Genomic DNA, 14,589 nt, shown 5'->3' with positions numbered 1-14,589 from the left:
GTCTTTTATGAAACAAGAATCTGCAAACATGTAGTCTCTTTTCTATAAATTTATGAAATGTTCATTTATTTCATTTCTGAAGTTAGCAAGGAAACATTTACAATGAAAGGCTACTTACTGTATAGTACTTTATAGAGATACAAATGTTTAGCAGATGGTTTGAAATACTGGTTACCAGTTATGATACCCAGATGACTGGCACCACTCAAAGGTTTCTGGGTAAGAAAATACAAGCACTAACAGCCACAGCAGAAATCACAGCCAGCTTAAGTGGCCTTCTGTTGGCTACCACAGGTGATGCAGTGGTTTGCAGTGATGGACATTTCTTACAATATTCTTAACCTGACTTCACTGTGTTTTACTATTTTTACCCACAGCTCTTTAGAATGGCAGACAATATGTGGCATATTTCCATCATGAATATTATTGACTCCTTTTTCCTCAGGTATTTTATTGAAAGTTTTTAATATCAAAGTTTTCTTAGTGGGTAGCAAGATGTTCACCACAGACTCAACAGAAGTGTTCTGAAGTTTTAGTTTAATCACATTAAACTCCTACTGAATTGCTATCAGCTCTTTGCCCCTACCTTTCTTTTTCTTCTGTCCTGGTGAGTGCCAGAGGCCTTTTTTCTTTGTCTGGCCTGTGCACAAAAATGAAAGATTTTTTTTTTGTTTCATGTTAGCATTTTTCCATAGAAACGTCAGCTACACACATGCAGTCTCTTCAGCTGGCAAAGTGCATATAAACTCCAATTAGCAGGACATTGTTATTGGCAGGTTTTCATTTTCAACAAGGTAAAAGTGTTTAGTATGCAAGTGCGTGCAAAATGCTGTACATGCCACTTTCAGAAGGTACAAAGATGCATTTGGGTCACACAATTCCCAGCAAAAATTTCACAACAAACAGGCTTGGAAATGCAACAAGAAAGGTAAAACACAACCACTTTTTATCATTTGGTTAAAAACTTTTTAAAAAGCAATCCCTTGCTGGATATTTATTTTTTATAAACTGCATTCAATCTCATGAGCAATATGAACTACTTGAATGTATAAGTTTTCATAACAATAAGAAGCTATCTGAATTTTAAAGTGCCAAATATAACAAAATCCAATTCTGCCTTTAAAGCAGTACAGCCATGATGCTGGTGTCAGGGCCGTCTTAACATATGGGCACTGACTGGGGGTCCCAGGAACAAAGGGGCCCACAATTTTTCTGATGCCTATGTATGGGGCCCTAGTGCACCACTTTGTCCGGGGGGCCTATAATGCTGGTATGACGGCCCTGGTTAGCACTAAGGACCATTTAGGGAAGTTGCAGAACCATGGTTTTTAGTAAATGGAAGTAGCACAACACTGACAAGACAGCACAGCTCTCCTTCTTCACTATTTGTTTTTAATACAGTTTGAAAAATCAACCATTGTCCATTCCATCCATCCATTTCCCAACCCGCTGAATCCGAACACAGGGTCACGGGGGTCTGCTGGAGCCAATCCCAGTGAACACAGGGCACAAGGCAGGAACCAATCCCGGGCAGGGTGCCAACCCACCGCAGGACACACAAACACACCCACACACCAAGCACACACTAGGGCCAATTTAGAATCGCCAATCCACCTAACCTTCATGTCTTTGGACTGTGGGAGGAAACCGGAGCGTCCGGAGGAAACCCACACAGACACGGGGAGAACATGCAAACTCCACGCAGGGAGGACCCGGGAAGCGAACCTGGGTCTCCTAACTGCAAGGCAGCAGCGCTACCACTGCCCCACCGTGCTGCCCCCATTGTCCATTCCTTGTTTTATAATCTGAATGTTATTCTACCTTAATTTCAAAATTGTTTTTGCCATCCACATTAAACTACTGAACATTTACAATAAATAAAAGTAATAATTACAAAATCCTAAAAAAAACAAAGCCAAAGAAGAAAAGTAGAATTGAAGTGCTTTGTTGCATTTTTGTGTCTCTTCATTTGCTGCTTTGGAGAAGACACCATAAGGGAATTGAGTTGTAGTAAACTGATAAGAGCTTACGTTATTCGAGAGCGTTCCCTAAATATTATCTCTCCTACTCAGTCATTCAGAGTAATGGTAGCGGTGACAATATGCAGTTTCCAAGTGGATGCTTTCTACAGTGCAATATGTAACATAGTGGTGACCATCAAGATGAGATTCACATATTGAAATCTTCTGAACTTTATTAATTAAAGAAAGGTAAGACACATCGGTGAGAGAAAAGTAACTTTCTGAGCAAAGAAATTTAAGTATAGTTTAGGTTCTTGACTTTGCTGTTGTCACACATGTGCGAATAGGAGGAAGCTGAGTGGACCAAGTCAAGGTAATTACCCGCCAGGCCAGGGGGTGGCAGGGTGCACTAATTCTACTTTTGTTATCTCTGCAGGCCAGATACAGGAAAACCTACCAGATGCACCATCAATGGCGTCACTTCTGGTTCTGGCACCATGAATAACATAAATTCCGCCACGAATGATCTCACTTGGGGCTCTGGCCACGGACAACGTCACTTACAGTTTTGGCCTTTAAAGTCGCCATCATTTCATCATCCCGTCAGTTCAGTTCAGGACTCAGAACAATGCACATGAGTGCTATTTCAAAACCCTTTTGCAGCCAGGGACAATATATGGGTGGCTGCCCCAAACCTTTTTGTGTGTGTCAAGGCTGTTCATTTCACACTGTCTAGGGCAGGAGTGCCCACACTTTTTCGGCTTGCGAGCTACTTTTAAAATGACCAGGTCAAAATGATCTACCTACAGTCATCAGAGTTGGGTAGTAACGAGTTACATTTACTCCGTTACATTTACTTAAGTAACTTTAGTAAAAATTGTACTTCTAAGAGTCATTTTACTGCACCATACTTTTTACTTTTACTTGAATACATTTGTAAAGAAGAAATGCTACTCTTTCTCCGCTACATTGGGCAACAGTCGAATCGTTACTTTTTCCATTAGGTAAAGTCTGACAGGCAATTTTCAATCTGCTCTGTGTAGTGGATGCTGTCAAGTTGCACCCATGCCTTCCATTGCGTCTCCAGTTCTGACGCGAGGTTTTGGATGTTCCCCAAATCAAGGCGCTGAAGCTTTGAGGACAGATGTTTCATTTTTCATTTGAAAACATTAACTGAGATAATCATATTGACTGTGGTTTTCTCTTTTCCTTGCAGCTGTAAATGAAGCTCATTCAACATGTTGGTCAGATTGGAAAAAAATGCCAAGTCTAGCGGCTATTGATCGTTATTAACTTGCTTGTATTGTGCATGTTCAATGACAAGGAGAAACACCTTTTTCTCTGGCCAGGGGTCTTGAAATTTCAGCAGGAATTTCTCCCTAGCCATCTGCCTCAACGAAGGCCTCTTTTATTATCTCTCTATCTTGGAAGAACTTCTTATGCTTAATGATCGAGTGACTCACCCGGAACAATGCTTCAGTGTGTCTGCCTTTGCTTTTGAATTTAGCCGAGTGAAAAATGATTTGAAAAATTTGATTTTAGTTCCCTCACCTTTCTCTTTCTCAGATCGCTTTTTGGAAGGTAGCCAGTTTCGTAGTTTTTATGAACAGTTTGAAAGTGCCTTTCCACATTTTCCTTCTTTGGAATATCAATGATAGATTGAAAGTTCAGACAAACGCACTTTGATTGTGATATTGTGAGAGAAAAAATCCTCTTCCAATTCCACATCCAGCACATAACCAACAATTTTTTTTTAAATCCCTTCTTTAGTCGATATAAATTGGAAGGCTAACTCAGACACTTAGACAGACGGAGTTTTGTAGTAGCTCACGCGTTTGATTGTGTGTGCGGGATGACCAGTGTGTTAGAAGAAAAGAGATCTCAGACTGGCTGCCCTGTATGTCAATCAAGTGGCAAATGCCATATGAGGGATATATGATAGACTAACATTTTAAAAAAAAAAATTTTGAATGCAATGAGATCTGCCTGCACTACCTTTTCGATCTACCGGTCAATCGCGATCGACATATTGGGCACCCCTGGTCTAGGGATCTTTGAATTTCACTTTGCTTTTTCTGTTAGGACACCCATCCTTACTTCTCCAGTATAGCAAAGCACACCTTTGTATGCCTCTCTTATTCATCTTTTAAATTTTATTCATCTTTTTTTTTAATGCCACTTGCACTTTCCTTGCTGTGCCCACCCTGTCTATTTTTGTAAATAGCCATGACATAGCCCATTATCAAATACTGTGCATGTGTGTGGTACCCCAACAGATGCTGTAGTGCTAACCCCAACACTGATGCGCATACTCTATACAGTAGTTATAATGTTGCTCCCCTTATTCTCACCTACAGAAGGAAAACTATGAATACAGTATGACATATGAAGGAAAGTTATATTATTCTGGCTCATGAAGAGTACAAGGGCCATAGGTAATAAAAAAGATGTTCAAAATGGGAAAATAACCTTCTTATTCATTATTACTACACAGCATGGTGACAACAGAATGTCTCTTGTGGCCTAACGCTGCTATGAAAAGCTCCAAGCTGAGTGTTGTTTGTGTAAATTTCTTTGTACACTATACATGTAACCAAGAATGATCTCAATTTAAGTGTCTTGCTTCATCACATAATATTAAAGGTGCAGGTTTGACAGGTCATATACAGCAACTGTGGTGCCGAAATAGAAGAACATATCTTTAAAAACTACATTCACATGTGTCACTCAAAATTAAAATTTTCTAAACACATTAAAATAGTGAAAAGAGTAATAGTGCATGGTGTTTCATTAGGTAATTAGACAATATAGAGGAGACGCAGTTACTATAATATCAGTTTAGTTGATCTGAGTTGGGCACATGAAATGAGTCAGAACAGAGCTTCCTCACATTGGACCTGGGCATCCTTGTAGCTCCAGGCTTTTCTTCTTGTTATTTTGTATCTTCATTGTATCATTCAGGAAATGCCCAGCATGGTTTGTTAATCTTAATGAAACGTTAGCAAGTATTTGCATGTTTTATATGTGAATGTCAATAAATTTTGTTTATGTGACCTGTTTGGATTCTGCTCTGCTGCTTATATTAAATTGACTTGAACAGTTAATCCATTGCTAGCTAATGTTTGCACTTATGAACTAGTTACTCTTTTTGAATGCAGTGTCATTTGTACCTTTGCCTATCGTTTGTTAATTGTTATTATGTCAATGCAGAACAAAGGTAATTAAAAAAAATGATAAAATGAAAAAAAAAAAAAAAAAGAATATTAAGCTAAACAATGTGTAAGTGCCGGAGTGGGTGGACTGGCATCCCAACTGGGGTCAAGGATGATTTTCTACTTGGTTTGAAGGCCATTGTAAAAGGAATGCAAGAATGGAGGTGCAACCCAACCGGGTGGGGGCCATCGTTTCTATGGCAGTCGTGAAGAACAAATAATGGATGAAAAAGGGACAACTGGATTTTATGAACATTTTATTCCCCAAAATGAGAGGTGGTGGCACTCATCTGACTGGATCCCAGTTTGGACACCCACAGGGACTTGTAGTGTGGAAGGGCAGCCCTGTTGGAGTCCTTGTGTGTTTCCATGTGACAATATGGGAAAAGAAAGCTCCTACTTCATGCAACTTCCATTTGGTATAGAAGTGCTTTTGGTAGGCAATACTATAGCAGCAGAAGTACTCATGGGCCCCATATAAAAGGAACCTCTCTGTCTCATACAGACAAGTTGTAGTCAGAAGGAGGAGGGCAAGCTTGCAAAGGAGATGTGGATGGAGATGGAAGGTGTATATTGGTGTGTTAATACTGTATTGGGCTGATTTACACCTGTAAATGAGATTTTGTTGAATAAATATCATTTTATTCTACCTTGAATGTGTTTTTGGCTGAGATGTGTTAGCTCTGGGGTGTCCCCAGAGTAGTGAGTACACATGAGTAGTGTAGTGGTTCATATTTGTTTTTTCTCATGACCCAATTTTGCCTTTTTTCTTTCTTGGAGACCCAGAACTACCGTCGATCGTCATTCCTGTCCCCCTTGGAAATTCGTTGCCAGGAATCATCGCAGGTGAGGTGGGTGTGGTTGATTTGTCCCTCTTGGAGGTTGTAGCATAGCAGCCCATCCCAAGACTCTCCGCAAACCATATGCGATCCTTTCCCATCGAGGACTGTTGTGAATCATAACTCTGAGCAACCCAAATTCAGGTGACACTTTTAGGGTCATGACCCATTGCTTAAGAACGTATGCATTAGAGCAGGCATGTCAAACTCCCTACCATTGGTGGGCTGCTTCGACTGCCATATGTGTGTCAACGGGCCGCACTGTTACAAATACTGTTACACTATTATAAAAAGTTACTGTAGCTTTCTTTCCAATACTGAAAACTTAAAAAAATGTACCACTTAAAGTTTAAAGAAAAACAACTTACTTCCATACAATCACAGTACAACAGTGTACAATTAGAGTCTTAGCCTCTTAGCTAGGTCCTTATATAGGACTCTTACAGTCTGAGATCTATTTCTTTTGTCCCGGCATCTCTTGTTAGTAACCAGTTTGTCAATATCAGGCTTGAAATCTTGTGCAGCTGCAACTTTTATGAGGGATGAAAGGTGCTTAACAGTAAATCTTGAGCGATACGGTTTTGGTAGCTTTCATTAACGAAAACAATTGCTCACAAAGGTAAGTGTTTCCGAACATAGACAGTACTCTCGATGCCAACTTATAGATCTGCACATACGAGGGTGGCAGGTAAGCATACAAGCCTGGCACACCAACTTCATTATATTTTGCCTTCAGAATAGAATCTGACTGCAGTTCAATCATTTCCATTTGGATATTCTCAGGCACATTCTCAACGTTGTCAGAGTATGGAGATGTAAACAGCGCAAAGTCCTGTTTGTGTGAACTGAAATCATAAACACGCTGACTGAATTCATTGCTCAGTAATTCAAGTTGGAAAACAAATCCTCCAAAAATCCAATTTTACTTTACTAAGTTTACTTCAAAGTTAATATTGTAAAATAAGCCGATATGCAAAATGCCTCCTGACCTACACTAATTATACAAACGCAAAATCACAAAAAACTGTTAATAAACAACTCGCCAACTTCTCACGTCCACTTCAGATCTTCAGTTGTAGTCTGCACTAACTGTTTATTACAATACTAGCACTTATACACTTATATAAAAATACAGCAAAAAAAAGTGAAAATATGCAAGCTACAGGGTGCGGCAGAAATAACTCCCACATTTCAAAGGGGGATTGAAAAAAAATGCTACGAGGTATCACCAAAAACTTTTTATTTCTCAAATGTAGATATAAAAAAGTTTTTTTACTTTAAGTTTTAAAAATTATATCATCCAAATGGTGGCCTTGACAGCTGATACACATTTGGAGCCGTTCTTGGAAGTTTTCCATCACTCTCACTAGCATGTCGGGGGAAATTCCTTCAATTTCTTCTTGAATAGCCTCCTTTAGTTGGTTCAAGGACCGAGGACGATGTTTGAAAACCTCCTGTTGCCCTCACTCTTTGAACCCACAGCAAAATCGTTTTCCGGTCTGGAACACTTTCATTAGCACGTAAACTGAACCGCGTGCGAAACACCCTCTGCGTTGCAGCTACAGATTCGCCATTTTTGAAAAAGCCTCCAGTACAAAGCCTCAATGCTCACCCGACCACAGCATGGTGATGACTGAAAACTTTATTATGAACTGTACCTAATGGAACGGACCGCACCCCTCTACCTGCTTTGGGGACACCACAGTGATTTTTTGAAATGTGTCAGTTATTTCTGCTGCACCCTGTATTACTACTCTTGAAGGTCAGTTCTGCCCAGTGCCCAGTCTCAGCAGCCCAGCCAGTAGTGTAGCCTGCCAGGCTGCTGCAGCCTAGCACTTCAGTTGCGACGTCACGGCTCATAAACTTTGGTCAAAGCTTTTTTTTATCAAGGAGCTGACGCCACAGCTGCAACTGTACTAGCAGATGACGTTTCCGGTACCGTAATACCATGGGAAAACACGCTTTTGTCAGAAGGCGGAAGTAAGAAAAGTCAATAAGTAACGCTGAAGATGCAGAATGATTCAATCACAAATGATAGTAATCATTTTGTACAAGTTTAGTGTTAACTAGGATCTGTCATGCAGGCCGCACAAATTTCTCTTGTGGGCCGCGTGTTTGACACGCCTGCATTAGAGTATATTTCAAACTGCAAAACTGTAAAAGGGGAACAAGAGACTAATTGCGACATTCTTTACAACCAATGCCTCCAGCTAAAGAATATTATTTTAAACTAACAAACAGAAAAAGATGTTGTGACAAAAATTACTTGATAACAATGTAGAATTAAACAACCTGTCTTTCTCAAAATAAAACTACCAACTCAACTAAATATCAAACATGTTGCTAAAAATAGAAGCACATCGCCTACACCTGCAGCTTCCACATAGTTCAGCTGCGAGCACTACAACTTGTTTGCATTATGGTTATGCCACATTACTCATCTTATCCTGTGATTTTTTGTAGGCTTGGCCTTCATTTACATAATCTTAGTGAATCAGAGGTAGTCAGCAGCAAGCTCCCATAAAGCCATTCACCTACTGTGACATGTCCAACGACTCATTCCAACTAGTCTGTAAAACTCAAGCAGGTTTGATTTTGTCTTTAGTCACAGGGATAGGCCATGTGTGTAATAGAGTTGACAACCAATGAATGCTCATCCAGGAGTGCAAAACATAGGGTGAAGAATAAGGAATGCAGGTGTTGTGGACTTCACAGAAGAGAAGCTCATCTCTCTAAGGTTTATGTTATTACATATCAAGACAGAATGGAAAAAGACAAAAAAAGGGCAAATACTATAGCTTAATGCCTGTTAACCTTTTGTACAGCATCAGCTCTGTCAGGCAGCACTCTGTTGGCCGTGAGAAGCAAAAGAGAGTGTGCTGGAGGGGTCAGTAAATGTGACATGGGTAGCAATTTTCAGTCATTTAAATTGAAATAGTCCGGCAACAAGATCAAAAACTGTGGTCAGCAAACCTGACATACCCTACAATTAGACACCATTTAATGTGAAATTGACTTAAACTGTGAAGACTACAAATTTTATGTTGGGCTGTAAACTGATGCTTGCTTCTAGACCCCGTCTGCTGCCTGCCTGTTCATCTGGGAAATCTACTGCAGTCTTTTTTTTTTCCAATGAAATGAAATGTGAGATATGTAGATTTTAACTGGGGAAAAAAGACAGTGGGATTTGCACATACTAGTTGTGTGTCATAATGAGAACATATTTAATAACTGATGTATTCTTTGTTGAAAATATAGAATTAAAGATCTAACTTTGCAAATGTGAAGCAATCTAAATTTTAAACAATATATATGCTATAAATAATTCATAACTGTAATAGTCATGCCTGTTACATAACTGAAGCAGTGTTAAGCCCTAACAGAGTTTTTTTCAAGAATCTGTAAACATTAACTAGTCCAGCACTTGAAGACTAAAGAGATCTGTTATTACATTGCATCATAAAGAAATATTACAGTACTTAAATTATAGCTGTCAACTTTTTAGCTTATATTTTCCATTCATCCATCTTCAGTAGGAACATCATGCTTTTTAGTGAATAATTCTCTTGACATATTCATCAGTTGTATTAATTAAAGTGTTAAAACCTTGCAAGTTTCCAGCATATGACTGCATTTGGAGTCTATTGGCGCTTTTCCACTGCATAGTACGGCACGACACGGTTCAGTTCAGCTCACTTTTGGGGGGTTTTCCACTGGGAACAGTACCTGGTCCTTTTTTTAGTACCACCTCAGCCGAGGTTCCAAGCGCGCCGAACCGTTACCAAAACGTGACGTGTAAACTCTGCTGGTCACTGATTGGCCGGAGAAAATCGTCATTACTGCGTCACTGGCTATTCTTTTCTTTAAAGGTACACACACGCGGAAGTTTGTGTCCCGTCTCTCCATCGCTGGTCGCAGTTTGTTGCATAAGTGGATGAATGTTTCTTCAGACATTCGAAAGTTCTCCAGCCACTGAGTGTTTGTAAAACCGGGAACAATCACATCCCACCACTCTGAAGCACAGTTAAATGTCCAAACAGATGGTCTGTTGCGGCGACTTTTTTGCAAAATGTGGAAGATCTGTAATATACAGAATCAGCATTGTAATGTTACACTGGCAGTTAAGTTCATTTTATGCTTTGCAACAGTGATCAAAGTTAGCTAGTGATGTGCTTTTTTTAGATGCTTACCCTTGCGCGTCGAGCTAAAGTGTTGTCTGTGTGTTGTAAAAGTTCCACGGTGTCACGGCAGTAGAGGCGGCGCAACTATAACGACACGTGAATAATCCCGCCCACTCTAAAGCGGTACTAAACTGCAGTCGAAACGCAAACCGAGCCGAACTGAGCCGAACCAAGGTGAGCTGTACTGAACCTTGCTGTGCCATACTATGCAGTGGAAAAGCGCCTAATGTGCTATAGTAACTGTGTACCAATGTGGGATAAAATACATACATTTGCCAATGTAATAAACCACATTAATGAGATAATAAATATGCCAGAAAATCTGATTTCATATATGCTTTACTTTTCAAAATGAAAAATGTAATCATTGACGCTCTTTTGCTGCATTTATGCGTCAATCAACACTTTCACCATCTGCATGCTGCCTCCAGTTTAGAAAGGGGCAGACATCCTAGCAATTTATGAAGCAGGAAAATTGCTTTTAAACAAGACGCAAGAATGTCTTTGTCCTCTTTGTTTCCAACAATGCGAAGTCAGTTACATCGGGAGAGTGTTGCTGTCTCATAGTCAAGGAGCCGTGTTTAACTCCATTCCTGATTTGCACTTTCTATTTCTGTCATGGGTGAGTTTTCTTTAAGCAACGTTCAACTTTTATACTGTTTGATTCCATGAAAATGAGATAGGATGATTAGCAAATACTAAAACGACAGAAAGGGTCATTCCTAAAGATTTGGACAGTCTTTGAACCTCCGTTATTGCAAGTCCAAAGGGTTGAGTGCAATTAACAAGATTATTATTCATTAATACAGGATGAGAGATGAGAGGTTAATCCTAAACTTTCTCACCCTGTAAATCAGCATTACAAAAAATGACTACATAATAAATGCTGAATGCAAATTGAGGCTTTAGGTTTAAACCCTGCAGTAAATATGTGTACCTCCCCCCTTGAAAACTGTAAAACCAATTTAGTGTCACCTTTCAGACTAACATACATTTTTCTGCTATGGGATTGAATCTTCTGTACACATGGGCTAGAAGTTAATCCAAGATTTCTTAATATATGTGACTAACCAGCTCCCCACTGTAACCCTTCAAAATCCAAATTGAGGATTCTGGTTTTGTAATATTAAATACCAGCAGAAAAATATTTATCTTACTATTAGACACAGAAATCTTTCAAACTATGTATACAGAATCTTGGGCAGCAGGGCGGTGCAGTGATTAGTGGCCTATGTGAGTATGTGGTGGTGTTGGGTCAATGAATGCGTGAATGTGTCCTGTGATGAAGTGGTCCTGTTCCTATTCTAATTGGGATGGCTCTGGCTCTCACAACCATGACTTTGACAAAGTGTACAGAAGGGAGGCCTAATTAAACAAGTTATTTATTAGATTTTATAGCCTTTTTATACTCTCAAAATCTGAAATAACCTGTTAAATTTTCATAAATTGCAGGACCTCTAATCAAAGCTAACTTTTTAGTTATGTTTGACATTAATGCTCACTATAAAGCTATAGATAAAGACTTCTGAATTGATGGAGGATTGCAGTAATATGTCTAGATTCTTAATGCTAAAGAGAAGCCATTGAGCTTTGTGCTGTGTTATGGGGGGATTATACTGTATGTTGATATAATCTGATAACCACAGGAATTTCATTTTTCATCCACAGCTTTAACAGCGAACTGGGCCGAGAATTTATTAATATGTCTGTTCAGAGCTCACAGGGTCTTAGTAGAATACAGAGCCAGTAGAAGAATGTCCACTTTATAGAAGGATACACAGGCTGGACATTTTACTGACATGACAGATAAACAGCATTGCTACTTGCAGTGAAGGTGGTGCCTTCATTTCATTAAAAATTTCAGCTAATTTCCAAATAGATAAGGCACAGTGAAACAGAGATACATCAGAAAAAAAAGGATAAACAAGTGGAGTGATCTCAAGTTGAACAAGTTGCTGATAAATTGACAGAAAATGTGACTGATGAATTGATCATTCTGAACAAATGACCGGTGCCCTGGGAGATTACCACTTTCTTCTGATTTATGTACAAAGCACTAGAAAGAAAAGATAAAGCCTGTTGAACAATAAAGGATTAATGACCAGACTCACTACTGTGCTATTTTTAACTTTTAAATTCATCTTCATAAGATGTGAGGCTGTTATACTGAAAGCAAGGAAGGGCCAGGCTTCAGTTTGCTAAAAGGAATATGAAAATAAAACAGCTAATGCAAAAAGGACTTTCAAATATGAATTGCTTTCTAATATTATCAAATAATAATCTAATTTCTGTTTTAGAATATAGAGATAGAAAGAAAAATCACTTGGGAACAGCCATTAGTAGCAAGCTGATTATGCTCTTCTGAGAGTGGAGACAGGACTGCAGAGTTTCACATTATAACTGCTCTTCTCATCTCTTTCCACAAACTTCTAAAAGCTGTCGACAGACTAATGACATCTTACTCACAGTGTGCTGAAATCCTGAAATGTTAAGCTAGGATGCTGCTTTACAGTGTTTTCTTCATATACTGAATATTATTTGCCAAGTGACACACTTTAAATAATTGCCTGTACCAGTGCTGGTCTACATGGAAGTGTTAGGCTTCATTTCTTCATTTTGGCCATCAGTACAACGTGTGGCTCAATTAACACAACTTTCTTGTCCCATCAAACTAATATTTCATGTGAAATCTATTTATTGTGTTCAAAAGTGGTGAACGCTTTAAAATCACTTCAGGTTATCTTTTTTTTTTTTAATGACTGGTGCCCCCTGATTCACCAGTATGAGAAAACTCCCACATATGGTATACTGTTTGACTTGTCTTAAGGTCTAGCTATGCAAGAAGTCAAGCTTTTTGAGGTTCCCCCATATTTTTGGCACTTTTACCTGAAAACCTCTCACTGTTCGATTTTTTGGAACCATATTTTGTGCAGGAAATTACACCCTTATGATAAACTGTAATTCAACAGATGTCTTGAACAAAAACGAATGAGAAGGAGTCGAAGTTGTGCATTCCACATCAACCGACCCCAGCATTTTACACCCTAATGGGATACCAGGGGCTCAAATTGAATTCTTTTCAAAAAATGTTGAAACCATAGGGAGTGGTAAAATTGGCATATGCTCTGTATTTGTATGCTATTTTGTGGTTGCTGATCACAAATATAATAATACCAGTAATGGCGTACTGCACGATAACGTGCCGTGAATACACTTGACTTATAGTTTTCATCCTTTTTCTCTGTACATTTAGCATTTGTTTGCTCAAAGGTTGATGCGCTTGTGGCCTCCTGAGCAGCTCTTCTTTTCTCCATCCTAGCGGCCCGCTGCTTCTCTTCTTTCGTCAGCATCTTTTCGCGTTAAAACTGATTGTTAGTTTTTGTGTTGCAATTACTTAGTACGTTTTCTTTCATTTTTCACTTAAGCTGGCACTTAAGGTAGTAGGGAATGAGAACGGTGCCCATACGCATGCGTCCTGCTGCGCACTGCCGAGAGTTGATTCTACAATAAAATAAAATAAAAATAAAAAGAGTAATAAAAATCATCACCCTGAAAGCGGATAGTAGACGTCACATAGTACATGTGTACCAAATTTCAAGTCAATAGGTGAAGCGGTTTGCGAGCTACAGGTGATTTAAAATCCTGGACAGACAAACAAACAGCCACGGTAGCGTATTATAGGAGAAGATTTTTGATATCTGATTCTTTACCATTGGTCCTAGCCCTCTAAGAGCCACTTCCAGAAGTTTAGAAAAGACAAAGTTTAAAAATAGGCATGTGGGGTCTCGTTTTAGACGATTTCAAGGTCACTGATTACAAATGTGATGTTATTTTTGATCCTTTACTAGGGATCTAGCACTCTATGGTCCTCTATCAGAGGGTGAAAATGACAAATTTCAAAGTGGGGGAATCATTTAAGACCATCTCAAAGTCAGGAATTACAAATATGTTGTTATTTTAAATTTTTTGCAATTAAGAATATTTAGCCTTTAAACGTTTTAATTAAAGCACACATTTTAATATTTTGAATATCCGACACAATTATTCTTGTTTATTATGTACTTCTACTTTATGAAGTAGGTTGTTACATTTGTTATGAAAACCCCAAATCAAGGTGGCTTACGCTAATTTAAACTTTAACTAGCTGGCGCTTAGACGATAAGCATGATCTGGTAAGAACTCTTGCCACTCCCTCAGGGGTACGTCTGAGATGTTGCTTTATCCATCATTATAAAATTAAATAAAAATGGCATGGGTTTGATTTTGGAGACTGTAAGAGGCGTGTTAGCACATAGTCCCTGTGTTTTTCTAGGTACTTTGGTTTCCTTCCACATCTTCATAGACTACAGTGGCCAGTTGCATGTGAATGTATGAATGAAGGAGCCCTGGAAAAGGC

General features: G+C 39.0%; 1 protein-coding gene across 14 annotated transcripts in view; it reads right to left on the bottom strand.

The window, feature by feature from the left end:
* Positions 1 to 14,589, bottom strand: part of dmd (dystrophin) — a 2,654,580-nt gene that overhangs the window by 234,121 nt on the left and 2,405,870 nt on the right. For 8 of the 14 annotated variants that reach the window (XM_039745194.1, XM_039745193.1, XM_039745199.1 and 5 more), the window contains one exon: positions 587 to 640. The exons of the other annotated variants lie outside the window; for them this stretch is intronic. In XM_039745194.1, coding sequence (XP_039601128.1) covers positions 587 to 640 — 54 coding nt within the window. The remainder of the gene's footprint in view (positions 1 to 586; positions 641 to 14,589) is intronic. 14 annotated transcript variants of the gene reach the window in all.

The sequence above is a fragment of the Polypterus senegalus genome, chromosome 2 (genome assembly GCF_016835505.1).
Source record: "Polypterus senegalus isolate Bchr_013 chromosome 2, ASM1683550v1, whole genome shotgun sequence".
Lineage (NCBI taxonomy): Eukaryota > Metazoa > Chordata > Cladistia > Polypteriformes > Polypteridae > Polypterus > Polypterus senegalus.
Note: the sequence above shows the minus strand (reverse complement) of the source record. Positions and strands in the feature narration are given on the sequence as shown.